Source organism: Maylandia zebra, linkage group LG11 (genome assembly GCF_041146795.1).
Source record: "Maylandia zebra isolate NMK-2024a linkage group LG11, Mzebra_GT3a, whole genome shotgun sequence".
NCBI lineage: Eukaryota > Metazoa > Chordata > Actinopteri > Cichliformes > Cichlidae > Maylandia > Maylandia zebra.
The window spans coordinates 18572958-18596662 of record NC_135177.1 but is presented as its reverse complement, the minus strand read 5'-3'; the positions used below and the strand labels follow the sequence as shown (position 1 = coordinate 18596662).

General features: G+C 37.6%; 6 protein-coding genes across 13 annotated transcripts in view; 3 read left to right on the top strand and 3 right to left on the bottom strand.

Annotated features, from left to right (window-relative positions):
* Positions 1-634, bottom strand: part of kmt2bb (lysine (K)-specific methyltransferase 2Bb) — a 29136-nt gene extending 28502 nt beyond the window's left edge. The window contains exon 1 of one of the 2 annotated variants that reach the window (XM_004541558.4): positions 257-634. In XM_004541558.4, the coding sequence (XP_004541615.2) occupies positions 257-586 (330 nt within the window). In that variant the 5' untranslated portion in view covers positions 587-634. The remainder of the gene's footprint in view (positions 1-256) is intronic. The other variant, XM_004541559.4, reaches the window with a different exon arrangement.
* Positions 635-2671: 2037 nt separating this feature from the next.
* Positions 2672-4936, top strand: psenen (presenilin enhancer, gamma-secretase subunit). Its single transcript, XM_004541560.4, has 4 exons — positions 2672-2823; positions 3261-3338; positions 3543-3647; positions 4356-4936. Exons 2-4 carry the CDS (start codon positions 3278-3280, stop codon positions 4493-4495), a joined length of 306 nt encoding a protein of 101 aa, XP_004541617.1. The 5' UTR covers positions 2672-2823; positions 3261-3277; the 3' UTR covers positions 4496-4936.
* Positions 4937-6136: 1200 nt separating this feature from the next.
* On the top strand, positions 6137-8301 carry hspb6 (heat shock protein, alpha-crystallin-related, b6). 2 transcript variants are annotated; one of them, XM_004541568.6, is made up of 4 exons: positions 6137-6474; positions 6571-6728; positions 7492-7614; positions 7696-8301. In XM_004541568.6, exons 1-4 carry the CDS (start codon positions 6324-6326, stop codon positions 7849-7851), a joined length of 588 nt encoding a protein of 195 aa, XP_004541625.1. In that variant the 5' UTR covers positions 6137-6323; the 3' UTR covers positions 7852-8301. The 2 variants fall into 2 exon arrangements, with proteins under 2 accessions (XP_004541625.1, XP_004541624.1); XM_004541567.5 differs by having other exon boundaries at positions 6148-6474; positions 7693-8301.
* On the bottom strand, positions 8232-13005 carry proser3 (proline and serine rich 3). Of its 3 annotated transcripts, none has more exons than XM_004541565.5 (14): positions 12836-13005; positions 12492-12508; positions 12307-12415; positions 11929-12200; positions 11618-11766; positions 11419-11522; positions 10837-10922; positions 10633-10766; positions 10306-10535; positions 9727-10229; positions 9480-9624; positions 8901-9072; positions 8559-8640; positions 8232-8365 (listed from the first exon to the last, which is right to left on the bottom strand). In XM_004541565.5, the coding sequence occupies exons 1-14, from the start codon at positions 12953-12955 to the stop codon at positions 8314-8316; spliced, it is 2175 nt and encodes a 724-aa protein (XP_004541622.5). In that variant the 5' UTR covers positions 12956-13005; the 3' UTR covers positions 8232-8313. The 3 variants fall into 3 exon arrangements, with proteins under 3 accessions (XP_004541622.5, XP_004541623.4, XP_014267616.3); XM_004541566.4 differs by having other exon boundaries at positions 12492-12636; positions 12836-13004; XM_014412130.3 differs by having other exon boundaries at positions 12492-13004.
* Positions 13006-13039: 34 nt separating this feature from the next.
* Positions 13040-17369, top strand: lin37 (lin-37 DREAM MuvB core complex component). 4 transcript variants are annotated; one of them, XM_024800319.2, is made up of 9 exons: positions 13040-13443; positions 13672-13747; positions 13835-13885; positions 14030-14059; positions 14333-14418; positions 14548-14708; positions 15312-15443; positions 15578-15648; positions 17042-17369. In XM_024800319.2, exons 1-9 carry the CDS (start codon positions 13410-13412, stop codon positions 17127-17129), a joined length of 729 nt encoding a protein of 242 aa, XP_024656087.1. In that variant the 5' UTR covers positions 13040-13409; the 3' UTR covers positions 17130-17369. The 4 variants fall into 4 exon arrangements, with proteins under 4 accessions (XP_024656087.1, XP_004541621.2, XP_076746029.1 ...); XM_004541564.4 differs by having other exon boundaries at positions 15312-15449; XM_076889914.1 differs by having other exon boundaries at positions 13832-13885.
* A 4337-nt stretch (positions 17370-21706) lies between these two features.
* On the bottom strand, positions 21707-23111 carry LOC101470267 (C3a anaphylatoxin chemotactic receptor-like). Its single transcript, XM_004541694.2, has 2 exons — positions 23102-23111; positions 21707-23009 (listed from the first exon to the last, which is right to left on the bottom strand). The coding sequence occupies exons 1-2, from the start codon at positions 23109-23111 to the stop codon at positions 21934-21936; spliced, it is 1086 nt and encodes a 361-aa protein (XP_004541751.2). The 3' UTR covers positions 21707-21933.
* Positions 23112-23705: the final 594 nt, after the last annotated feature.

Genomic DNA, 23705 nt, shown 5'->3' with positions numbered 1-23705 from the left:
ACAGCTTTGCTGCTTTTGCTGAAGTGCTTATTTTGTGTTACGACTGTTCATTAAATGTAATGGAGAGCTCCACTGTGCTAACACTTAGCATACAGTTTTAGCTTAGCAAGCTTGAAGCTGAAGCTAAAGTTAACGCTAGCCTGAAGGATGTTGACATTTCTCCATGGTACTAAGCAGTCACACTGTTGTGCCTTGCTCTCTTTCTGGTGCATTAACGATCACACAAAATGTGAGAAGATGAAATAAAGATACTAACTCCTGGGTGGGTGTGGGACCTCACCTCTTCACTCCCACTAGAGCTGTATCCAGCCTGGCCAAGGATCTTGTGGCTTTCCTGTATTCCAAGCAAGCGCAAGTGAGACTGGTCTTCGTTTAACGATAGAACCAGGTTTGCGGGCCTTGGCCCTCCGTTAGTCACATCATCAGCTTCTAAGCCCGATCGCCCGAGTTGCCAACGCTTCTCAGAGCGCAAACGACTGCGTGATGACCAAGGCCGACCGGGAAAACGACCTCTGGCCGTAGCGGTTCCACCTTGGCCTCCTACGGCAGCCGCGGTTGCTGATCCGCATCCCGCTGCCGCCATCATTGCTTCAACAACAACACACACCGACGGCTAGCAGCTCGAGGAGAGACAAGAGGGAAGGCGCGAGATGGGAGGGGGGAGCCGCAGTGCTGCACGGGAAATTGAGTTCATTTTCCCACTTAGCGAGGGGAAAGTGACGTGTACATGTGCGGTTGTACGTCAAATTGTTATTTGACACAACTGGCTATGGTTTAAAATTTAAAGGTTGCTTAGCTGTATATACTATTAAAACATAAAAAATAATTAAATCTCAAAAAATGGTCAAATGTTGTGTCTTTTTGCGTTTGAAGACAATTGGGATAATTAAATGGAACCTAACAGCGTTCAAGATCATCTTCAAAGCAGAGATGGCAACTTAGCACAATATTGTGAGTTTCGTGTTCATTTATTAGAGCAGTGACCGTCTTTTTTTAATCGCTCCATTTAACAGTATTGACAGAGGTAGCACTGAAATGAAATTTAATTGAAGGAGAACTGCTTTAAGGCTGCATAACTGAATGAATGTTTTGATAATTAAATGCGTTACATCTACCAGCATTCTTGACTATACACATAGTCAAACACTAGGTGGCAGTATGAATCCTTATTGCGATAATGAAAGGCTAACGATGAAGGTGTTTAAACCTTCATTCACTTAGTTTATTTATTGTTAATTAGGGATTAATTAACGGAGTTGCAGATCATGCCATATATAAGAGGACCTGGTTGATCAGGGTAAGAAATATAATATAATAATATAATAATATATATTATGCAAATATTCAGGTAACATCAGCGTTTTAAAAAAAGGGTAAAAGTTGGTTAGTTCCGTTATCAGGGCTATATTTTTTTGTTTTTTATTTTGTATTACTATTTCCAAAAGTAGGTATTTTACATCCAACCCATGAACAAACAGTGCAATCACAATCACACCACCACACAGTACTGACCCACACATATGGTTCTTACACACACACTGGACTTTCTGGACTTTGTTTTTGCACAACACTGGTCACTATATTCTTCATTTCCGGTTAATACTTGTACAGCTGCTGTTATTGTGTATATATTTATTTATATTTAGATTTCTTCATACATTCTTATATAGTTCTATATTGTGTATTTTGTTGTACAATTATTTTATTTTCAACTTAATTTATATATTTTATCTTATTCTTCCCAGTTAAATTTACCCTTCATTCTAATTTGTGTTGTACAGTTATTTCATTTTTAACCTTAATTTATATTTTATTCCTTCCTAGTTAAATTTACCCTTTTTAATTTTTCATATTTATTTCCTATCTTATTCATAGCCTTTCCTTTTTTGTTTTCTTTAGGTCACGAGCAGTTGTCCAAGCATTTCACTACATATCGTACTGTGTATGACTGTGTACGTGACAAATAAAATTTGAATTTGAATTTGAATTTTTGAACAGAGAGCTGAATGAAATTAAACTCTTAAGTAAGTTGTTAAAACTTGCAAATGATAAGAAGGCTGTAAAATGAATTGCATTATTTGATCATTTTTTACTTATTTTGACATCAGCCCAATTTTGTTTCTACGATAAATTTGTATTTGAGTATCTATTTTCTCTTCTTAATATCTTATACTTTCTCTCTTTTTCTATTTCAATTTTATACTTATATTTTGAAGAAAAGGATTGTCAGTGTTATTTTTCTGAAATGGCAGACACTGGGGCTAAACTAGTCACTTAAACAGGACAGTGTAGAGGTGGCACTTTTTAAAATGGGAGCAAAAGCACCAACAGTGCTCAGAATAAAGAAAACATAATGCAGGGCAAATTGGAAAATGTCAAGAAAAGGATACACTGGAACAGATACTCTGAATTGAGCGCCTGTTCATTTCTCAGTTTACTGCAAGGGGTACTAATAGTGGCACTGCAGTACTCTGAGTTGTTGATTTTTTTTAAAGGGACACGGGACTAGTAAATAAAATGTAGAGAAATAATAATAATAATAATAATAATAATAATAATAATAATAATAATAATAATAATAATAATAATAATAATAATAATAATAACTACCAGTGACCGTCTACAGGTTCTTTGTGGGATGGGAGCAGTCTCAAATTCTGTGATTGCAGAATCTGCAATCTGATGCACAGCCTAGTAGGTGGCGCTGAAACACCTCAGTCTTGGCGTTAGCCTTCGAAGAAGAAGAAGCTAGCGCTTGTGAAGAAGGAGGAGGAAGTGTTGATTGTTTTGTTTTTCTTTAACTTTTGGCTGTGAAACGATAAGGTAAGATATTACATTATTACCTTAATGTACGATATTCATAATTTTGGATACACTCTATAACGACATTTACCCAATCTGGAGAGTTAGTCTGGAAACTTACAGCAAGCGATTTTGTAACGCCTTTTTGTTACGTTGCTAAGCTAATGATTGCTAACTTTAGCCTGAGGTGAATTTTTCAGTCATCTGAGGAACTAGCTCAGCGGTCAAGCAGTAAAAAGCGGATTTATTATCGTCTCAGAATCAGCGGAAGAGCGTGTTTTAAATGTCTGTATAACAAGCATTCCTTTATTTGTAAAAAAAAAAAAAAAAAAAAAAAAAAAAAAAAATATATATATATATATATATAAATATATATATATATATATATATATTCTTTTTGGATGCTGGACAGAGCTAGTCCAGCACTGTAATCTGTTTTGTTTTCTTTCTGTGTGCAGGAACGTACAATATCACTATGAACCTGGAGCGACTGCCCAATGAGGAGAAGCTCAGCCTTTGCCGAAAATATTATCTAGGTGAGAGTATTAATATTAATCCTCATGTTCCTTTTTTATACAGTTGTACTTCCTATTCCTGTTTTGTATATTCTAGGTTAGTTACACTGGCTGTGAGTCTTTTTTTTTTAAGTTAAGGCGAAATTTTGAACTAATGCGCCTAAAAATATTTCAGTGGTTAGTAAATGATTAGTTCTGTCAAATATTTTTTATTTATTTCTCCAGGTGGCTTTGCGTTTCTCCCCTTCCTGTGGCTTGTCAATGTTGTTTGGTTTTTTCGGGAGGCCTTCTTAAAGCCAGCCTACACTGAACAGCTACAGATAAAAGCATGTGAGTTTCAGAACCTTTTAAAAATGTATTTAGTATTCAGTTTTGCACTCTGTATTCAGTCTTGTAGTTTTTTGTCAGTAGCTGTTCTTTGGATGTCACTCTTGTAGGATTCAATTTGTTTCCTCAATAAACATTCAGTCATGACATATGATATTGACAAAGGTTGTCAGTGTGAATTCCATGTTCATTTTACATGCTTGCACATTACCAAGTGTGTCTTCATCCTATTTAAAGAGTTTTGGGTAATACTGCACTTTTCATAAGCTTGAGAAAATGAAATAGTTTGTTTTTGTAGGAAAAGTTGACCAAGTAACTTTTTAGATCTGGTTGTTTTTTTTGTTTTTTTACAGAAGTTGTATTCATCAATATACATGATCTCTTACCTAAAAGGGGAAAAAAGGATTTTAAAAATAAATTAGTTTTTAATAATATAGTAAGTACTTTTGCTATATTTATACAAATATAATTCTTATGATAATGTGGCCTTGTATAGAATAATTTGGGCTTAAATTCTAATTTTCTGATAAGAACTTGAGAAAGGTTTTACCCACTTTAAAAAAAAAACAAAACACTGCCCTATAACCATGTACGTATTGTTTGTTTTTAAAGCAATGCTTTAAGCAGCCAACTTGATACTGTACTGTGTTGTTTTGACCACTGTTGGACAGTAACTAATTTTATTGCTTGTTTTTCTGTCTGTCTGTCTAGATGTGAAGCGTTCGGCACTAGGGTTACTGTTATGGGTAGCAGTGCTCACCACGTGGATCACCATATACCAGCACTTCAGAGCAGAGTGGGGGGAGGTGGGAGATTACCTCTCCTTTACCATTCCCCTAGGTATCCCTTGAGGTTGTTTCCCCCCCCCCCCCCTCATTTCAACTGATTAGTCTTCTCAGTAAAACTAATGATCCACTGTAATGGGCCAAAAAATTTTTCTCCCTGAACAACAGTGAATGATTTTTGGCAGTTGTTTTCCTGGTTTTTGGTCAACTAAATCCAACTAAATGGAAGAGTAAATGTTACCTATCTTCAAGAGATAAACAATGTAGGACCCAAAACCATTTCTGTGCTCACCAAGACATTTGAGTAAGTTATTTGGCTTTAGAGAAGGGTAATTCATCTTTTGAAATAGGCAATGTTTCTGATCATGGAAATTTTGTAATGATAAGATAATGAACAACTCACTAATGTTTTTGTTTTTTTTGTCTTTGAACTGTTTATTGTGGTATGGTATGATTGTGCACTATTTTTACTTCTGTGTGAATAAATAAAAAGTATCCACAATGCTGCCAAGTTACAATCTTACTCAGTTGAATTTGGAAGTTGTTAGAATATTGTTATACCACTGAATGCACAAACCTGTATAGTTGTGTTTTGTTTTTTTGTCATATGTGATCAGTGAACTGTTTTGTCTCCTTATAGAATGTATATACCTCTCATTGTCACATATGCCAAATCTCCCAAAGCCCAGACGACCACTGGCGCCTGTTGTGAAATCCAATAAGTTAAGCCCTCCAAATGTCTCCACTTCCCTGTCATCCTTTATGAGTCATAACATTGAGAGCCAATTTTAGTCACAGTCCAAGCTTAAATGACACTGCTAACAGGGGGAAACGCGGCAACCATATATGACAGTTGGCTTCACTGAACTGCACTAAAAACAAAAAGCATTAACACAGAGGGTAGACTAAGTAAAGCAGGCAGTCCATTTATAAAACTGACTCATTAAATCTGATGTATTAGGACTGAAGTGGTTGAAAAGAACTAGTAAGTAGGTAAAATGTATTTATTCAGCACTTTTCACAGGTAAAAATTGTTTCACATTAAAAAACCAGAAATAAAAATAAAATAATAATATAAAACAATAAAATAAAAACATAAAGCAACAAGTTCATTAAAAGATTGTATAGAAATGTCTTCAGCTGCTTTTTAAAAGAGTCAGTGGAGTCTGTACAGATGGTGGAAGAGAATCCCACAACCTCTGTGCCACTGCCTGCAAAGCCCGATCACCACGAATTTTGAAACTAGTACATGTGACCTACAGCAACCTCTGACCTGAAGACCTAAGTGTTTGGGAAGAAGAACGAGCTTTCAACAGGTCAGAGATATACCGGGGAACTGACCATGTAGAGCTAAAAGTTAAGTTAAAATGAAAATTTTAAAGTGAAATCTAAAATTTTACTGGCAGTCAATAAAAATAAGCCAAAACTCGAGTAATATGCAATCTAAATGTATTTTATGATGTCTACATTATATTGCTAAAGGTCTAAAAAACCTCATAACTATGGGGAAGGACAGTGGTTTACTGGTAGTACACGTGCTGTAGCATGTGTTTAGCACGCCCCTGCTGTCACTGTCCGTCTGGTGTCAACCAACAAGGGTTAACGTCGTCTTTTGAATTTATTTTTGGACAAACCTTCCTTGACAACCAACCTTAGGCATACAGCTCTTAACAGCTTTGATAATTACACATGAATAGTCCGCATTGGTGCCACTGACCGTGTAAAAAGGCTGCATGCTGTAACTTTGATAATGGCCAATAACAACGTTAATTAACAATAAGCCTGCAACAGCTGTGTCACTCTCAAAATAATAGGCCTACACGTTTATCTGTGACCATGCCGGAACACCCAAGGGTACGCAGTCCAGAACATAACAGAAGCAAGGTGTCCCAGGATGAATTCCCAACTTATTATGCAACTCCACTATAAAACACGCGGCACGCAACAAGTCAGTCTCATCCAGGAGCCGAGAGAGGAGAGAAGCACAGAGAACACAAGCGCTGTAACTAGAGCTCTTCTTTCCACTCCAGAGAATTTAAGCAAAGGTAACTGCTCAGTGCTTTATGTCTTGTAGCCTCGGGTGCTGTAGGCTTAACTGCTGTTTAGTCAGCTCTTGATTTTTCAAACTTTGTGCCTACTAGAAATGGACTTCATCCTGCCACCCACTATGCCAGCTGGTGGTATCCCCTGGGAGAAGGTTTTACCACCTCTTATTCCACGGCTCAACGGGACTTATGGACAATATAATTGGTCCCCAAAATTAATCATTCCAGAGACTGATAATGCCAGCTCTGCAGAGGTAGGTCACTTAATTTATTTACATTTTATACTAACATATGTTAGTATAAATTGTCCATGGTTCTCATTTTACACTGTGAACCACATACCCACTTAAGGTCAGGCTGTGGTGTAAAACCTTTGAAACTCCCCTTTCTGTCAATGTAAAGAGGTTTAACCAGCAGATATCCCTGATTTATCTTAGTATAAGAAAAAAAAAGAATTTAAACAATACATCTGATAAAGAAATCCTGCTGTAGTAAATGTAAGACATCTGTCATCAAGGCTCTTAAATTGTAAAAATTTAATGTGTAAAATTACAGAAAGAGTCCTGGTTGCTCATTGCACAGACTGTCCTGTAATAGTAACACTTTTTGCTTATTCATAGATTTATCTATTTTTAATACTTTAGTGGAGAAATAATGGCCACGGGGGAGGTATTTATCAGGAGTAAAAGCTGTTAAACCACCAAAAATAGAGGTAAAAGTACACAAAAAAAGTGTCCCCTCCACATTTTCAAAAGAAGTTCAGTGGATCAGACTGGAGTCTTTGTCAGGCCAATTCTGGCCCCTGGACATGTTTGACAACCCCTGGCTTAAAGTAAAAGGGAAAAAAAGGAGTCCTTTACATTTTTCTGAGCTTTCAGTCAGATCCACGTCTTATTGAAAAGCTGTTTTCAGTTTCCCCACACTGAAATATGGTTAAGGATATCTACTGAGTGCAGGCTGCTGTAAGGAACTTTATGTCTTGTTTAATCATGCAGAAGTGTTGACTCCTGTTGTTAGGTAACCTGTGATGACAGCGGATTTACAGTTCAAGTTGATGTGAAACATTTCAACCCAGAGGATCTGATCGTCAAAGTCATAGGAGACTTTGTAGAAGTGCAAGGAAAGCATGAAGAGAGAAAGGTTGGTATGCTGAGGTACATGGATATTTTTTCTCCATTTTTGTGCTACACATCTCACTTCTCATCTCTTTTGTGTTAGAAGGACGGTCCTGGATTTACAACACGGCAGTTTAACCGTCGCTACCGCATTCCAAAGGGAGTGGACACCATGGCTTTGGAGTCAGCGGTCTCTCCAGATGGGATCCTTATCATATCTGCACCTATGCTGCACACTCAGAGCTACACACCTCTTACTTAAATTGCATTAACAGACGACACTAAAACCTCTGCCATCCTTACCGTACACAAAAATAAATCAGCGGAAGCCTTTATGGTCACACTGACAAAAATGGCAATAACTTCAAGCTCCTGCACTCGCAGCAGAACTTGGTATGTGCCAAAGCACACATCTGCTCTGTTCCTGGCACAGTTCTAATGTTCCCTGCACTCCAAGGTTTGTATATACTGCTCTGCTAATACTCAATGTTACATAATGTTTCAAGTAACCACTCTACTTTGTAAATATTCTCTGTTAGCATTTCCAACTCCTGCTTTTTGTGTGCAACTTTTGTACATGCACAGTGTTGTGAATAATAATCCACCGAGACACATCTCCAACCTTTATTGTAGAAAAATGTCCTCAAAAATATAAATTAACTTTATTTCTTTATAAAATAAAAAATAAATAAATGTGACTACACAAACTGTCTCTTGATGTTCTTCAAGTAACTTGTTGCTCTTCCACAAATTCATTTAAGATGGAGTCCACCTCACTAACAAAAAACAAACAAACAAAACAACAACAACAACAACATAAAAAAAAATCATTCTTTTTCTGGCAATCGACTCTATTTACATGACTGTCAATTGATTCCAATAGATTATAAGAAAAAATTAATGCTAGAAATATAAACAGGAAAGGATTCTAATCATTACAGTAATGGTGATAATCTAATTCAGTTTTACCTGATCTGCTCCTTCACCCATTTTCTCTGTTTGCGAAGAACTTGTAACAGAGGATCATCTCCAAACTCTTTTTCATCTGAATCTAAAACAAAAAGTTTAATCTGAGTGAGAGGACAGATACTACAATATTATAAGCTTATCCTTAAAAAAGGAATGAGATAACAGGTTTTTTTCTATGTTAATTCCCATAACACACACAAAAAAAAAACAACACCAACAAAAAAAAACTGTTGTAGGGTTTTTGAACTAAAAAGTTAAAATATGGGAAAAAGCATCTATTTATGTAATCACCGCAGCTGTTTACGGGCTAAAGATTGGTGCCTTTTGCCACCATAAGCTTACCTTCGGCCTCTTGCAGCAGCTGTGAAATGACCTCCATAGAGTTCAGGGCATTGCTTGGAGGAATTGGCGGTGGTGAAGGTGCAGAGACGGTGCAGGAAGGAGAATCAGATGAAACAGGAATCTTTTTTGGAGAAGAGGAATCCACCGTAGGAAACAGTACCTCTGAAACTACCTGTTAAGGTCAAATGAAAACACCCCAGTTAATGCATATTAATTACCTTGATCACATTGAACCTTATGACTAGTGTGGCATCTAAAAAAGATGTGCGGACATGCATAGTGAAGGTAGACCTGTAATTATATTCAATAAAAACTTGTGTGTATTTTATTTAAATACTTCATATACAGTCTTCTAAAGACCAGATCTGTCAGTGGCCTTTACAAATGATTAATTAAGATTTGTAAACAATCATAAATTGCCAAAGTCTGAGAACAAACAGACAGCTTTCTTTCACTTTATCAAATATACTGCAGAGATGTCACAAATGTGGGAGAAGAGAAAAACCAGAAAAGACCAAATATGCACACAGCCTCTGTGGCTTCAAATAAAGAAATAACACTGAACATTTGCATGTTTACCTGTCCTAATGCATTGCGGATAGGAGATGGTGGTGGTTCATGATCACCAGCACAGCTTTCACTGGGAAGCTCCTGTCTTCTCTCTGGTTGCTGCTGCTCTTTACACGATGTGACCTTTTTGGGAAGCTTTTGATGTAATGAATTCCTGTTTGTGAAGAATAAATCCCACAAAATGTTAACGGTATCAAACACATATTTTTTTTTATCACTAAGACTTTTAAACAGTGCCCATATTTCAATAATTCACCTTGCTGATTTCTTTTGCTGTCTAGCGAGTGCTGCTTCCTCCTTCCCATTTACCTCTGATTGCTTCATCCCCATTTTCTTTTTCTTGTTCTTCTCAGACATTTTTTGGTGATCAGGCCACTCTCTCTCAGATGGCGCAGGTAGAGTGAGTGACACGCGTTCACAAAGAGTTAATTCTCCAAGGCTTTCGGGGACTTGGGTCTTTTTGTGAAGAACTTTGGTTTGTGACTCGTCTAACCTTTGTGAAATGCTCTGGTGCACTTTGGCATGAGATGACTGGATGGGACATGGCAAGACGTCACAGAGAAAATGCATGTGGGAAGGAACATGGGCAATGCTCTGCAGCTGAGGGACTGAACCAGAAACATTGATGGTGGGGAATAGCGAAGGGCCTGGAGCTGGGGGACAGAACCTCTGGGCCTCAGTGGTTTCTGGCTGGGCAGCAGTGATGTGTGAATGAGTATCTCTTTGTGAGAATTGAGGGGGTTGGGTACCCTGCTGTTCCTGAAGAGCAAATTAATGTTATTCTGTAAATTTGTGCAAAGAATATGGATAATGTAACAAACAGTTTGATTCCAACCTTGTAAGCTTGTTCACTGATGGAGGGATAGCTTAACCTCATGGACTGCCAACCAAATGCATGAGGACTGGAGGCTTGCACAGACAGGGGCCTCTCTCTGGCTTGTTCCATTTTCCTCCTTAAACGCCACTGGAACAATATGTCTTCCTCTGGACGGGTAGGAGGCACCAAAGAAGGCATGACAGATTTTTGGAAGGACACACCATGAGCTGAGTCTGAGCTGGCCTTTGCTGTAAATGTTAACACACAGTTTAAAACACAGCAGCACGCAAAATAGAATCTGTCTATAAATAACAAAAGGTATTCTAGTCCACACTCTTCCCCTACCAGTAGTATTTTTGAATAAACTGGGAATCAAAGGTTGCTTCACTGGCTCATCTATACTGATGGGAGAGGAGAAATCTGAGCATCCCAGCCCCTCTGAGCTGACAGGGACAGATCCATCACTCACAGAACATTCACTGTTAGAAAAAAAAAAAGTTACTACAACTGAAGTCATTTATCTTTAATATTGCTCAACAGTTTTTATACCCCCTCAGAAGAAGTCTGCTGGCCTTTTCTTGAAGGTGCAGGATCTCCCTGTCATCAAATTCACCCTGTGATGTGTCGGACAAAAGCTGGGAAACAAAAAACATGTTTTTTCATATAAAGACTTGCAATACCGTGTAAATAAATCCTCCCAAATAAATAAACACGTTTGCAGGATTTTAATTAAAAGGGTAATGCATTTGTTCTTAGCAGGCTGAACAACGTGTCAAATCTGGTTGCATAAACGGCGACTTCCCAGGCATTTAATAAACACATAGACTTCCAAATGGAGTGTGGTGCTGAAATGGAAATGTTTATATGCAAACTTAGTCGAAATAAAGTGTTGCTTCTGCAGACAATCAGAATCCCAGGCACTTTGGACATGTGTGGTGTAAATCAAGGGACAATGTAAACCCTATAATCCACTGTGACAGCATACACAAACAATAAAAACTGAATAATTGGTGGTGCCTTTCCCCCCCATCTTATGGATCTGTTTTTTTTTTTTCAAGAAACAGAAGCAGATTTGCTACAAAAATTGATACATTATGGCTTATTTCTTCTTAGCTTATAAATACAACTCACACTATTGGATCCTCTGTAGGGAGAAGGGGATCTGTTATGGTCACGCCGTGCAGATGGATCATAAAGAGCAGCATCCTGGTCCTCTTTCAGAAGTTGGATAACATCTTTTCAGAGAAATACAGTACACAGAAGGATTCGATAGAATTAAGCAGCTGGTAACGGGGAATAAAATACACCAATGACTGTAAATATAGTGCACCTTCGTCTGTTGTTTTAGTTGGTGTTGAACTGCTGAGAGATGAATGTGACATCCACCAAAAAGGTGCCTGCTCTTCTCCACTGGCAGAGGCCACCTGATGGCGCTCCTCTCGACTCTGTGGCTGACCATGGCGAAAACGCTCTACATATCTGACAAAGCAAAGGTCAGATTTAGTTAAAAGAAGTCACATGCAAAATGAAATAAAAATAATCTGGGTCACTATGACATTGTCATCTAATCATGAAAAATTGTCACTGTGAAACTATTTTTTAGTTCTGTTTAAGAAAATTACAGAAGGCATTAAAACATACTTTGCCAGCAAAGAATCCTCCTGGCATCCTTGAACTTGGGAAACACTGGAATTCCCCCTTTTTCCAGATTTTTTGGGTTCGTCCATGTCAGATAAGGCAGTATTTCTATCAGGAGAGAATTCAAAGACAGTGGAGGCCTGGGACTCTTTAAGAACAGGTTGTCCATCAATGGAGGAAAAACGGTCATGCTTCTTAGACAGCTGCTGGCTCTCTTGGTTTAGATTATGTAACTTTGTTCTGGATTGCTGGTTTAAACGTACAGGACTTAGTGTCTGCAAGAAGAACAAAAAGGATAGATAGATAGATAGATAGATAGATATCACAATGAGAATCTGTTTTTCTTGCAGTATATTAACTGTTTTTGAAAATAAAACGTACAGTTTTTTTCTCTTTCTTTGAAAGGGGTTGGTTGCTGGATGGGTGGTAGTGTGCCGTCCTCACTTTCGGTGCTGGTGGGAAGGGATTCTGCTTTGTGAGCACAGGTCCACTGTAAGAAGAACACATATTACCAACTATAACTTCTTCTGTTTAGGGTGCTACAAAATGTGTCATTAGATCCTCACCTGGAATTCATAGCAACCTTTGGAGGTGACCGATGAGACATCAACGACCACAAGAAAGCACACACAGTTTCAACGTGGGCTTGGTTTACCTCGGGCACCCCAAATCATATCTGGACTGAGGTGTTAATCTGAGTGGGTTACTTAGCTAACAAAAAGACGATGCCCCCATTACTGAACTCTTCCGAGTTTACTTGTCTACACACAAAGTTACTTCAAATGCCAGAAATTCCCTTTAAGAATATAAATTACGCTTCTCCGTTAGGCTCTATGAACATCTATTTATCATTCAAATTTCACGTTCTGACTAAAAACATAGTAACTTCGCGTTTATTTTACAAACCCACCACATTCTCGATGAAAGTGGAAGAGAGCTTTTGTTGTGTATCCCGAACGTTATTTACTACACGACATACAGCCAATAGGGAACGAATTAAAAATGATTGATATAACATTTGACCAATCATATAGGCGGCCCGGTTTGCACAGGCACCAATCAGCTAATAGGAAATTGGCAGCGCGCGGAAGAGGAAAGTCTAGTAAGGGTATGCGTTTGTCAAAAATAAGCTAAGTTAGCAACAGTAGTTTGGCCATTACTCCACAAACCTTGGTATAAATCATAAACGACTATTGTGCTGTATCTTTCTATTAACTATATGGAAGTCGATAGGGATAACCGTTATTTGCTTAATGGTTTTAATAGCTAAACGTAAATAACGTTATATAGCTTAACTGTTAACCAGTGGTTACGGCTAATGCAGCTAACTGTTTGTAAACGGTACTACACAGCTAGCTTGGCTAACGGCGCCGTTAGCAAGGAATCAAACATAATTTATTGTAAATCTAAATAATCGAAACAGCAAAAGTGTGGTTTTAAAAGTCCGTCAGTTCCCACGGGGTGTTTATAGAAAGGCGGACACAATGCAACACGTCAAGATCAAGACGGAAAGGCCAGGTACCAGCAACTGTCAATATTTTCTTTCCTTTTCCGTTTCAGATTTTCCAAATTTTTGTGTGGTATAAATTCTTGTGATTGTTTTGGAGTACATTCGCTTGTAAGCTTGAGTGGTTCGGATTATACAGGATTATACAGGATTCTTAAAAGCTAAGTAATACAGGTGGCGAGTGTCACCTAAAGTGAGTATTGTTGTTGTCATTAATTATTTCATTATTACTTTTGCAGACTTAGACGGGGCTGGTGCACGCAGCAAATTAGAAGCGGTCTTAAAGGGACTGGTAGAGAAGAGTGAAAATGAAAGGTTAGCAAAATTAATTGTTTAGCATATAATTATTACAGAATCGATTTATTCTTAATAACAAAACTAATATAAAGATGTTTTCAGCAGAGAACAAAATGAAGGTGACCCAGGAAAATTGTCAGCAGACTCTTTGAACAAGTATGGACCAGTGATTTTGGTTTTATTTAGTTTTTAATGATCTGCTAATATAATATTTTACAATTGGGTGTGCTGATTCAATGATTTTATTTAAACATTTATTTTTTAATTGCAATTTATGCATATTCCACCTGTTGTCTCTAGGGATTTATCGCCAACATCGGCTGGAAAAAGGCAAGTGTTTATGTTTTAATTAAACTCGACTTGTCAGTAACTTTTTTCTATTTAGTAAGTAAAATTTTATTTATATAGCACCTTCCAAAACAAAGATCACAAAGTGCTTCACAAAGAAATACCAGGGCATTCAAAACAGGGTATATTTAGACTTTTTTTTTATCTGTCTGTCTGGAAATGAAAATATAATTTTACGTAAATTGTATGAGAAATTACTTTGAATCTCTTTTAAGCTCCAAAAATATATTTCTTAAAAAAACATTTCTTTTGCAGACCGTCGGCTCGATTTCCACAGCACCGGAGAAAGAAGCGAAAAGAGATGGATGAGAGCATTCCAGAAAGCAATCAGCATAAGCAAAGTAAATGAATGAAAAATTATTGGAATTTTTCTTTGATGTACCTTGGTTACTGTGTAACCATCTTGTCTGTTGCACTTGTGACCATTTTCTTACCTTTAATTAATTTCTCTCTTGTTCTGCCTTTACTAGATGCTTACGTTATTAAGTTGTTTGACCGCAGTGTAGATCTGGCTCAGTTCAACACCGCCACCCCACTGTATCCTATCTGCCGTGCATGGATGAGGAATAATCCTTCTGTTCGAGAACCAGCTGCTTCCCCCAGCTCCCCACAGGGCATGGTAGAGGAAGAGGTGGGGTCATAAATGGACAAGATGCTGGAGGTTTTATTCAAATGTGCAACCAACAAATGCACAAAAAAACACAGGGGCACATTGATTTAAATTTAAACTTATCTCTTACATCTACGGTAACTTAAAATGAGGTCTTTTAAATTTTGCTAATGTGGAACTTTGCAGGGTAGAGTGTAAGGGCCCTTTCTCATAGGATGTGGCACGCGCAGCTCTGCGCTCTTAACCCAAGGTCTAATGTAATTAAATTAATTGTTTTCAAAGTAACTGCAGTACGCTGTGTGCCAAACTATTGTCTCCTTTTGTTTTCCCTAGTGCAAATGTAACTGACTTGTTACACATGTTTTAATCAACGTTATCTGAATAAGACATAATGAAACTGTTTTTAATGGATGATCCCTACAGTGACAATATTTTTGAGTGAGGTTGTTTGTGAGACGAAATGGTGCATAAAATGTATTTGAAACCTGATTGAATCTGATTGTGTACTCGTACTTTTGTTTTAGTCAATGCCTCCCCAAAAACAAAATGGCATGTTATGGCATCAATAAGTATTGTTATTGGAAATAAGGGTTTAGCAGTAATCTTTTTTTTTTTTTGCCCTAGGTTACAGACACAATCAACGGTAAAGGTCAGAATGTGTACCGACTTCCTCCTCCGACCGCCTGTCCAGTCAACTCCTCTGGTGAACCCACCAATCTCAGGATCCCGCCTACTGAAAAACCAACTGTTACCAAGGTTCTTGTATAATATGCCTTTCACCAAAGTTATTATTGCATTGTGATTTGTTTAATTTTACAGATCTGTTCATACATGAAGGTCTTCAGGTAGTAAGACAAAACCATGAATTTTAACTACCTCTCTTTTCACAGTTGACAGATGTTGCTGTGTCAGGTTCTCTCATATGTGACCACATGGAACGTTGGAAAAAGATAAGGCAAAAGTATGTTTTTCTTGAAAAGTCATTTATGACAAAAAATAATATGTTCTTGGTTTGAAATGATTTAGTCACACACTGTAAACAACTAACTTTGTTCAAGGCTTCACCTCTGGACGTACTTATTCAGATGTTATTAATTTCACCAACTCTTTAGGGAGAAAGGGGTGTAACACTAATGACCAGGTACAAATGAGTGAAGGCAAACGTCAAATCTTTTAATGGATAATGAAAAGTTTTTACAGTGTGATTTACCACAAGAGGACAGCAACAGGCTGAATAGAGCTAACAAAGAAATGAATAAATGAGGCTCTGAGCTGTTTTGACTAACTGTGGAAATCCAAATTATAAGATTAATAGATTATGTAATACATGTTTAAAATAATAAATTAATATTTAATCGTCTAAACATAAACATAAATAGCATTTTTTTTTAAACAAAAAACTATTTTTTCCTTGTTATGTCAAGGTGTCAGCTCAGCATAGAGCTGTGTGTGGTACTGTGGTACAACCAATGTGCCTGTGAAGTAAAACTGCCTCACAAAAACAACATTTGTCAATAACAGACAGTGTAGTTATTCTATGCATTTTTTTAATATAAAGGATTTGAAGTATTCCTGAAAGACACCTATATGTTATCTGATCATATTTGGGCTCAAACAGGTGGATTTGTGAAGTTAGTCATTGCACCTTTCACAGTTTGATTTCACAGCTTGTGCAAAGCCAGCCAGTCAGCATGTTCAGTGACTCTAGAAAGTCAAAAGAAAGAAAGAAAAGATAAAACAAGGGCACAGGTTTTACAATAGACTGAGCCATGGATATTGAAATGTAAAAATATGACCTTCAATAATGCTCAGACTTAAAGTTCATCTGCCAGTGTTTACTCTGTTCAGTGTCTTTGGTGATTGACGAGCTGTCGTCTTGTGGGTATGAAGTAGTCTTTGTCATGGGACCCAAAATATAGCTTTGCAAAGTTTGATCCTCCATGAGTGCCACCTGCTGTTTAATAACTTTATTGAATTAAGAAGGGAGACTAAACAGTAAAATTTAGTATGTGCCTGTTTCATTTGGAAACAGCTGGACAAAAGGAGCGATCACAGTTGAGCAGTTGTATTAAAATTACTTCAAAAGGCTGGCTCATAAAAATTGAACATTTAGCCCACCTCTGAACTACCATTCCTCCTCCTTCTAATATTGTTATTGCTGGATGAAAACTGTGTATGTATGACTTTTCAGTTAGAAATGTTCAAAATCAGATTTTGTTATGTAGCAAGCATCATGTATGAAAGTTTTTATGAATCTTTTAAGAAGGAAAATAATATAATTTCAGTTTATTTCAAGGAAAAGGTAAAAGGTGCACAATTGAACTATTTCTTTTTTCTTTTCTTTTTTTCCATAGATGGAAGGAGTGCTCCAACAAGAATCAATTAAGATACAGTGAGAGCATAAAGGTCCTTAAGGAAATGAAGGAGCTCTATGATCACTGACTGGCTACTCTGTAGCTCTCCAGTACAGAGAGGACTTTGTTGGAAAGAAGCAGTCAGTGCTTGAATACACCTGTTTCTACACAGTCTGACTCATAGAAAAGCGTGTACATTTTTTTTTTTTATTAATTTGTAAAAATCTAGTGTATACATCTAACTGTTTCATCAGTAGTACTTTCCAGACACAATGACTTGTAAAATCTCAAGATTAATGAAATGTGTATTAAAGTGCTTTAATATAAATCTCTTCCACTTTTAGTTTTACTTCTTTAATCTTGGCATGTGTTAACGCGCATCCTGCAGGTAATGAGGTATATATCATGACTCATTCTTTCATTTGTATTCACGTCACACTTATAATAGTCATTGATGAAGTACCAAAACCTGCTTATGTCTTAAAATTTGCATGTCATTTTGTATAGAGTAAAATACACAAGTGTGCAAAATTCTTGAGCCACTTTTCATAAACTTTATATTTCGGACTCTCTTAGGCAAGCTTTCTTGTCATTTCTTTAAGTAGTCTCCAGGTGTAGTTCTCCAGGCTTCTTGAAGAACATTCAAATCTCTACTTGGGATGTTAGTTGTCTTTTTCATCTGTTCACTGTCAAGATGATCCCACATTGCTTCAATATTGCTGAGATCTGAGTTCTGGTGAGGCCAGTTCCAATGCCAACAGTTTTTTTTCTATCCAGATATGCTTTTACTGATACTTTTATCATGCTGAAAAATAACGCTATGAGAATTGCATGCTTTCCAGGTGATATTGCAAGGCGGATCAAAATTTCATGGCACATTTCTGCGTTCATGTTTCAGTTTTGACAAGATCGTCACGGCTACTGGTGGTAATGCAGCACCAAGCCATGGCGGGGCCTCCACTGTGTTTTCTATGCTGAGTGGCTAGAAACACTGTTGTGAGACTCTAGGCCCCCGTCCATGAATATTGACGACCATTTGAACATAAAATGTTCAAATTTGGATTCTTTACTTCGTAAGACCTGTTGTCACTGTTGTTGCTTTTCAGTCTAGTTCTTGTCTAATTTGGCATACCTCTGCCTTTTATCCCTACTTCCCTTCCTTAAGGACGGCTTCTGACAGCTACCCTTACACTGAGACCATTTCTGATGAAGTTTCAGTGAACAGTAGATGGATCAACTGAAGGGTCCAATACATCTCTCAGGTCCTGTGTCAGGTGTCCTGTGTCCTGCTCGATGTTTTCCACCAGTTTTTTAAAGACATGACTGTTCATCTTCTGCAAATAGCCTATTTACACCTGCCAATTCATTATTTTTTATTTTTACTTTTAAGGACAAATAATATCACATCTATAGTTCAGAATATCTTAGTTCAGAATATCTTGCCAGCTACAGTTCTTTTGCAAGACTTTGGCACTCACAAGCACAATTACAGGGACACCTGAGAGGGGTGAATGGGAAGAATAGCGTGTTTGTTCTGAATCAGTGTGGTGCTTTATTATTATGTGTTAAGCAGGTTAACCAGTTAACCAGGTTCAAGCACAAGGTTGCTTATAAGTGTGCTTGGTGTCAGTGCCCCTTTAGGCCAAAGGTCAATGATTGACTTTATAGTTCTGTCATCTGAGGCCTTGTCTTGTGGATACTTGGGTAATGTGACTAGCAATGGTGAACTGGATTACATGATGGTGAAGGCTGTCTGGGCAGACCTGGAAAACCTAAATGGGAAAATTTAGGAGTGTCTGGCAGATGCCCCAGTCCATAGGGTTTTTCACTCCATGTTTAAGACCTCTATTGCAGAGCCAGCAAGCAGAGGTTGTATTTATAAAGTTATTGGTGCCTGTTGTGGTGGCAACCTAAGGATGAGATGTACTGCTAGGTACTAGTGGTTTACACTGGTCAGGGTAAAGGAGGATTTCTAGGCCTGGTTGACCCTTGGATCTTCTGAAGCAGCAGATGGGTAGTGAAGGGCCAAAAGGGCTGTGGTTTCTGAATTAACAGAAGTAAAAACTTGTGTGAGTAGGTCAGGAGGACTTTCAGCTTACCTCTCAAGGAGATTCTGACAAACTGTTGGGTTAATACCACAAGAAAAAAAAGGGCTTTATTCAGGTCATGTATGGTCAGTAAGGACAGTTGCTGACAAAGACTGTGGAAAGATAACTTTAAGGAACTCCAATTCCCAATCAAGATATCCTCTATGAAGAGGGCCGAGGTTGCTGAGAAGCTCCCCAGTGGCAAGGTGCAAGGTTTGGATTGAGATTCCTCTCGGGATGTTAAAGGCTCTGTGCATTGTCGGTTCTTGAGATCACTTGTGACTTTGGTCACAAGGTGGCAGCATTGTGAAATACAGTAGTTAGAATGTGCACATTGGTCTATTCGGGGCTGGGGCATTTTTGGTCTAGGCAGCCTATCATGATTGTATTTTGTAACTTTGTAATATAGTGTGTTATTTAATTTACTTTAGTTACTGTTCTTACTGACTTGGAGCAACTGTGACCAGTGATTCCTCTGGGATTAATAAAGTACTCTGATTCTGATAGATTAAAATGAAAATTTTCCAATTTCAATTATATTGATGAAAAGACAGTGAGGGCTTCTAGTACTACTGTTGTTGGTGCATCCCGAACAGCTAACTTCGCATAATCGGACACATTTTTCTTCATCTACTTTTAATTTTGTTTTCTTGTTTGCATTTTTACTGATACCTTTTCACTTTAAAATTTTTTTTCCATCTTTATCAACTACTTCTTCCACACTAAGTTCTGTTCTACCAGGTGTTCTACACGGATTATATATTTATTCATATTTGTGTGTGGACTGGATCATGTGCTTGGGAGTCTTCAAAAGTTACACACACATCACTGCACACATTTGTCAAGCTTAGTTTATCTTGTGGATTATATTGTACACATTCTTCTCCTTTCTTAAAGGATGGTCCAGTGTATCCCATGCTAAAGGAAGCAATCAAGAGAGCGATGAAGTTCATCCCACAGTAAAAATACATGCAATTAGTAGGGTTATGTTAATTGGTGGCTCTAAATTGCCCATAGGTGTGAATGTGAGTGCAAATGGTTTGTGTTAGCCCTGTGAAAGACTGGCCATATACCAACGGTGTACCCTGCCTCTGTGTGTTACAGTTCAGTATTGATTCTCTTGTTAGGCAAATGCTCTTTAAAACTCTTTTTTTTAGCAAAAACATTTCAATGTTTTTTATCTTTTAGTCTTAGAGTGGTAATGAAACTGACGAGTATCTTTTTATTTACAGTGTTAAAAAAGTGCAATAAGTGTTAATAAATCTATTATTACAGTTTAATGGAAAGTGTTGGGAAGTAACAGAATACATGTACCAATGTTACATATTTAAATAAAAAAATATGAGTAACTGTATTCTGCTACAGTTACCGTTTAAAAAGATTATAAGATTATAATTAGAATACAGTTACTTTGTTGAAATAAATTGATTACACAGTGGTCTTTTCTTGTTTCATATGTTAGCCTATCCCCTCTTTAATTTTGGTAATTCCACGCTTTGTTAGAAACCCAAACAAACACGCAATAAGATGCTCTAATGTAAGCGTCCTGTTAATGTTGCCGGAGTCCGTAACACAATTGACCCGGAGCCAGCACAACAAAGCCAGCAGTGCACGGGCAGGAATGCATTCTCTACTTGGAAATTCCGACACAATGTCACATTTAAGGAAGAAAGGGATGGGCGAAATCTGACTGTTCAATGCAAACTGTGTTTGCCAGCAACCAAGCTGCTCTCAGGGTCAAAAGACTCCAACTTAAAGACACATCTGGAAGCAAGTTCTTTAAAAAAACAAAAACAACATTAGTTTACTGCAACTACCTTGTTTTAGTTGTGGTAGCCACCTGGTTATGAGCCACCTCAGTATCTTCGATGTAGTATTGCTGTGTGATTTATTACTATTACTGAAGGCTACTCGGCACTGAGCTAACATTATTAGTTGGCTTTAGCTGAGGTTAGTTCATAATAGACTGCAGACTGTTAGACTTGATGGATAACTTTAACAACCTGGTAGCTGCAAATAAGCACGTGCAGTTCTGAAAGCAGACAAAAAGAAAACATATTACTGATACAGAAATAGTTTTCTACGCCCACCCTACTGTTGCTCATTTTATATTAATTAATTATATAAATTAATCTGTTACTCATATTATATTATATTATTTAAAAATCTAGTTGGTATTGGTATGACGAGTAGCCTTCAGTAATATTAATAAATCACACATCAATAGTACATTCATGTAGTTGTAAAAAGCATGATAATGTATTAAACAATACAAAATATTCAGGATGCGTTATACTCTCATTGAGTAACTTAACAGAATACGTTACAAATTACATTCTGGGGCATGTATTCTGTAATCAATAGTTTAATAAATTTTTAAAAGTAACCTTCCCAACACTGGAAATGGATGCTGATACTAATAAACATGGCCTAATAAGCTCAAACATGAAAAAGTTATGTACACAAATAGAAAACTTATTAAATGTAATCTTGAAAGTCTAAAAAAATTCACATAAAAGTCACATTGGTTTTTTAATCAATAAATTAATAATTACAACCCAAAGCTGCAGCACTTTCACATAGTTTTTCTGGTACTAAGATTGATCAGAGAAGTAGTAACTTTTCTTTCTTACACTTGAAGAGAGTACAGTGAGAGTACTCCCTGCAATAGTAAGAGCAGTTAAAAGTAAATCTGTGCTTTAACATGAAGTAACGTATTAACACAGTTCTGTGCATGAGTGCACGATTTAACTCAGTTTGATATGAAATAATGTATTTCAGTTTACATTGGCTGATGTTGAAATCTTATTCAGTGTTCGGTGTCTCCTCTGTGATCACTTTGCTTTCTGTGAAGGATTTCAAATCAGCCGTGTCCGTCCTATTTGAAGTTGCTGCAGCGTCTGACTTTTGGAAAGTCTTTAACAAAGTTAATGACATGGAGTGAGTGGACATAAATGATATGTGGTCCTCTGCCAGAGCACTCTCAAGTACAAAACATATGGACTGCCCAAGCTTCTTCATGAATTCTTCACACATGAAAACATAGAGGATGGGGTTCAGGCAGCTGTTCAGAAAAGCCAGACTCACAGTCAGAGGACCCATGATTCTAACAATGTTCCTGAGATCTGGGTTAGTTGAAGCTGGTTCTATGAAGTTGAAAACGTGGAAGGGTAACCAGCAGATGAAGAATGTAAAAATGATGGCGAAAATGATTCGACAGGATCTCTGTCGCCTTGTTCTCGGCATGCGCATTGCACGGATGCCTATGGCTACATAAGTCACAAGTATTACCAGGAATGGAATCACAAAGCCCATAAGAAAGCGAAAAGTATATAGACTCCATGTTGATTCCTTGCTTGTAAAATTATAGTGACAATAATGACTCCCATTGCTTTCTGAAACAGTGCGAAAAGTGGCATAAGGAGTGCTGCAGACCGCAGCAATCACCCAGATACCAACACATATGAGCTGAGCTTTGCAGACTGTGCGCTTGTTGTGGGCCCACACCACCATCCAGATGGACAAATAACGATCCAAACTCATCACCATCAGAGTAAAGATACTGGCAAACATGTTGACTACACTCACAAAGGTGTTGAGCTTGCACATGAATTGTCCAAAAGGCCACTGGTGACTCTGAGAGAGAGAAATGATCGAGAAAATCAGGAAGGCTGTGAAGAGAAAGTCAGCTATGGCCAGGTTGAGAAACCAAACTGTCTCCACTGTTTTCTGCATTTTGAAGCCTGTCACGTAGATAACCAAACCATTGCCCAGAGTGCCAACTATAAATATCACACAGTAGATGACAATAGAGGCTGTTTGTATGTGTCTGGAAGCTGCCTCCAGCCCAGAGGATTGATATGCAGCTGAACTGATGTTACCTAAAAACAAAACAAAAAAGTTCGTGAAATCATATCACCTTTCACCTGATGACATTTAAAAGAAATGCTAATATGTGTTTAAACGATCTCACCATTCCCCATGTTCCTTTTAGCTGAGAGAGTCTGTGTTTATTCAATGTTGAACTTGATCTTTTGCTGCTTTTATTTGCTCTTGTTACTCCTCCCCCTCAGATTATGCACCAGAGAACAGAAACACCTTTATGTTTCTCCACCACACCTCTACCCATTTTTCTAATTACACTAAAAAGGTTGGACAAACCTTAAAAGAGTAGCATTTATTGCAGTGCATTGTGTCTATGTTACATTTTCATTTAGTAACTCTTTGAGGATTTCAACACAAGATATCCAACAGATAGAAGCATCAGGTGAAATATCAATGCTCTGTGGAAGGTGTGAAACTTGTAATCATGTGTTTTTGTCTTTTATAGGATCCCTATTAGCTGTGCTCTAAAGTAGAGTAATCCTTCTTGCATGCATTTGCTGCAGATTTTACATGTGTTTGCACATTAGTGATAAGCAATAGTTTCGTTTATCCAGTTTTGCAGGTAGGACTCACTTATGGATCAGCATGGATTGGCTTGCTGGGACTGTGATGAAGAAAAATTCTAGTTTATTCTAACATTCGGATTTAGGTGGTTTGAAATTCACCATAGAGTTTTGCATAGCCTTTATTTG

Excerpts from the sequence above, each read along its gene's own strand:
- psenen (XM_004541560.4), top strand. The coding sequence starts at position 3,278 with ATGAACCTGGAGCGACTGCCCAATGAGGAGAAGCTCAGCCTTTGCCGA. Across the intron at positions 3,339-3,542 it reads TTGCCGAAAATATTATCTAG|GTGGCTTTGCGTTTCTCCCC; the intron begins GTGAGAGTATTA and ends TTATTTCTCCAG. Across the intron at positions 3,648-4,355 it reads ACAGCTACAGATAAAAGCAT|ATGTGAAGCGTTCGGCACTA; the intron begins GTGAGTTTCAGA and ends CTGTCTGTCTAG.
- hspb6 (XM_004541567.5), top strand. The coding sequence starts at position 6,324 with ATGAATTCCCAACTTATTATGCAACTCCACTATAAAACACGCGGCACG. Across the intron at positions 6,729-7,491 it reads ATAATGCCAGCTCTGCAGAG|GTAACCTGTGATGACAGCGG; the intron begins GTAGGTCACTTA and ends TCCTGTTGTTAG. Across the intron at positions 7,615-7,692 it reads GAAAGCATGAAGAGAGAAAG|AAGGACGGTCCTGGATTTAC; the intron begins GTTGGTATGCTG and ends CTTTTGTGTTAG.
- proser3 (XM_004541565.5), bottom strand. The coding sequence starts at position 12,955 with ATGATTGGTCAAATGTTATATCAATCATTTTTAATTCGTTCCCTATTG. Across the intron at positions 12,201-12,306 it reads CAAAGAAAGAGAAAAAAACT|ACACTAAGTCCTGTACGTTT; the intron begins GTACGTTTTATT and ends TTCTTCTTGCAG. Across the intron at positions 10,923-11,418 it reads CCTACAGAGGATCCAATAGT|CTTTTGTCCGACACATCACA; the intron begins GTGAGTTGTATT and ends TTTGTTTCCCAG.
- lin37 (XM_004541563.4), top strand. The coding sequence starts at position 13,410 with ATGCAACACGTCAAGATCAAGACGGAAAGGCCAG. Across the intron at positions 13,886-14,029 it reads TCAGCAGACTCTTTGAACAA|GGATTTATCGCCAACATCGG; the intron begins GTATGGACCAGT and ends TGTTGTCTCTAG. Across the intron at positions 15,450-15,577 it reads CAACTGTTACCAAGGTTCTT|TTGACAGATGTTGCTGTGTC; the intron begins GTATAATATGCC and ends CTCTTTTCACAG.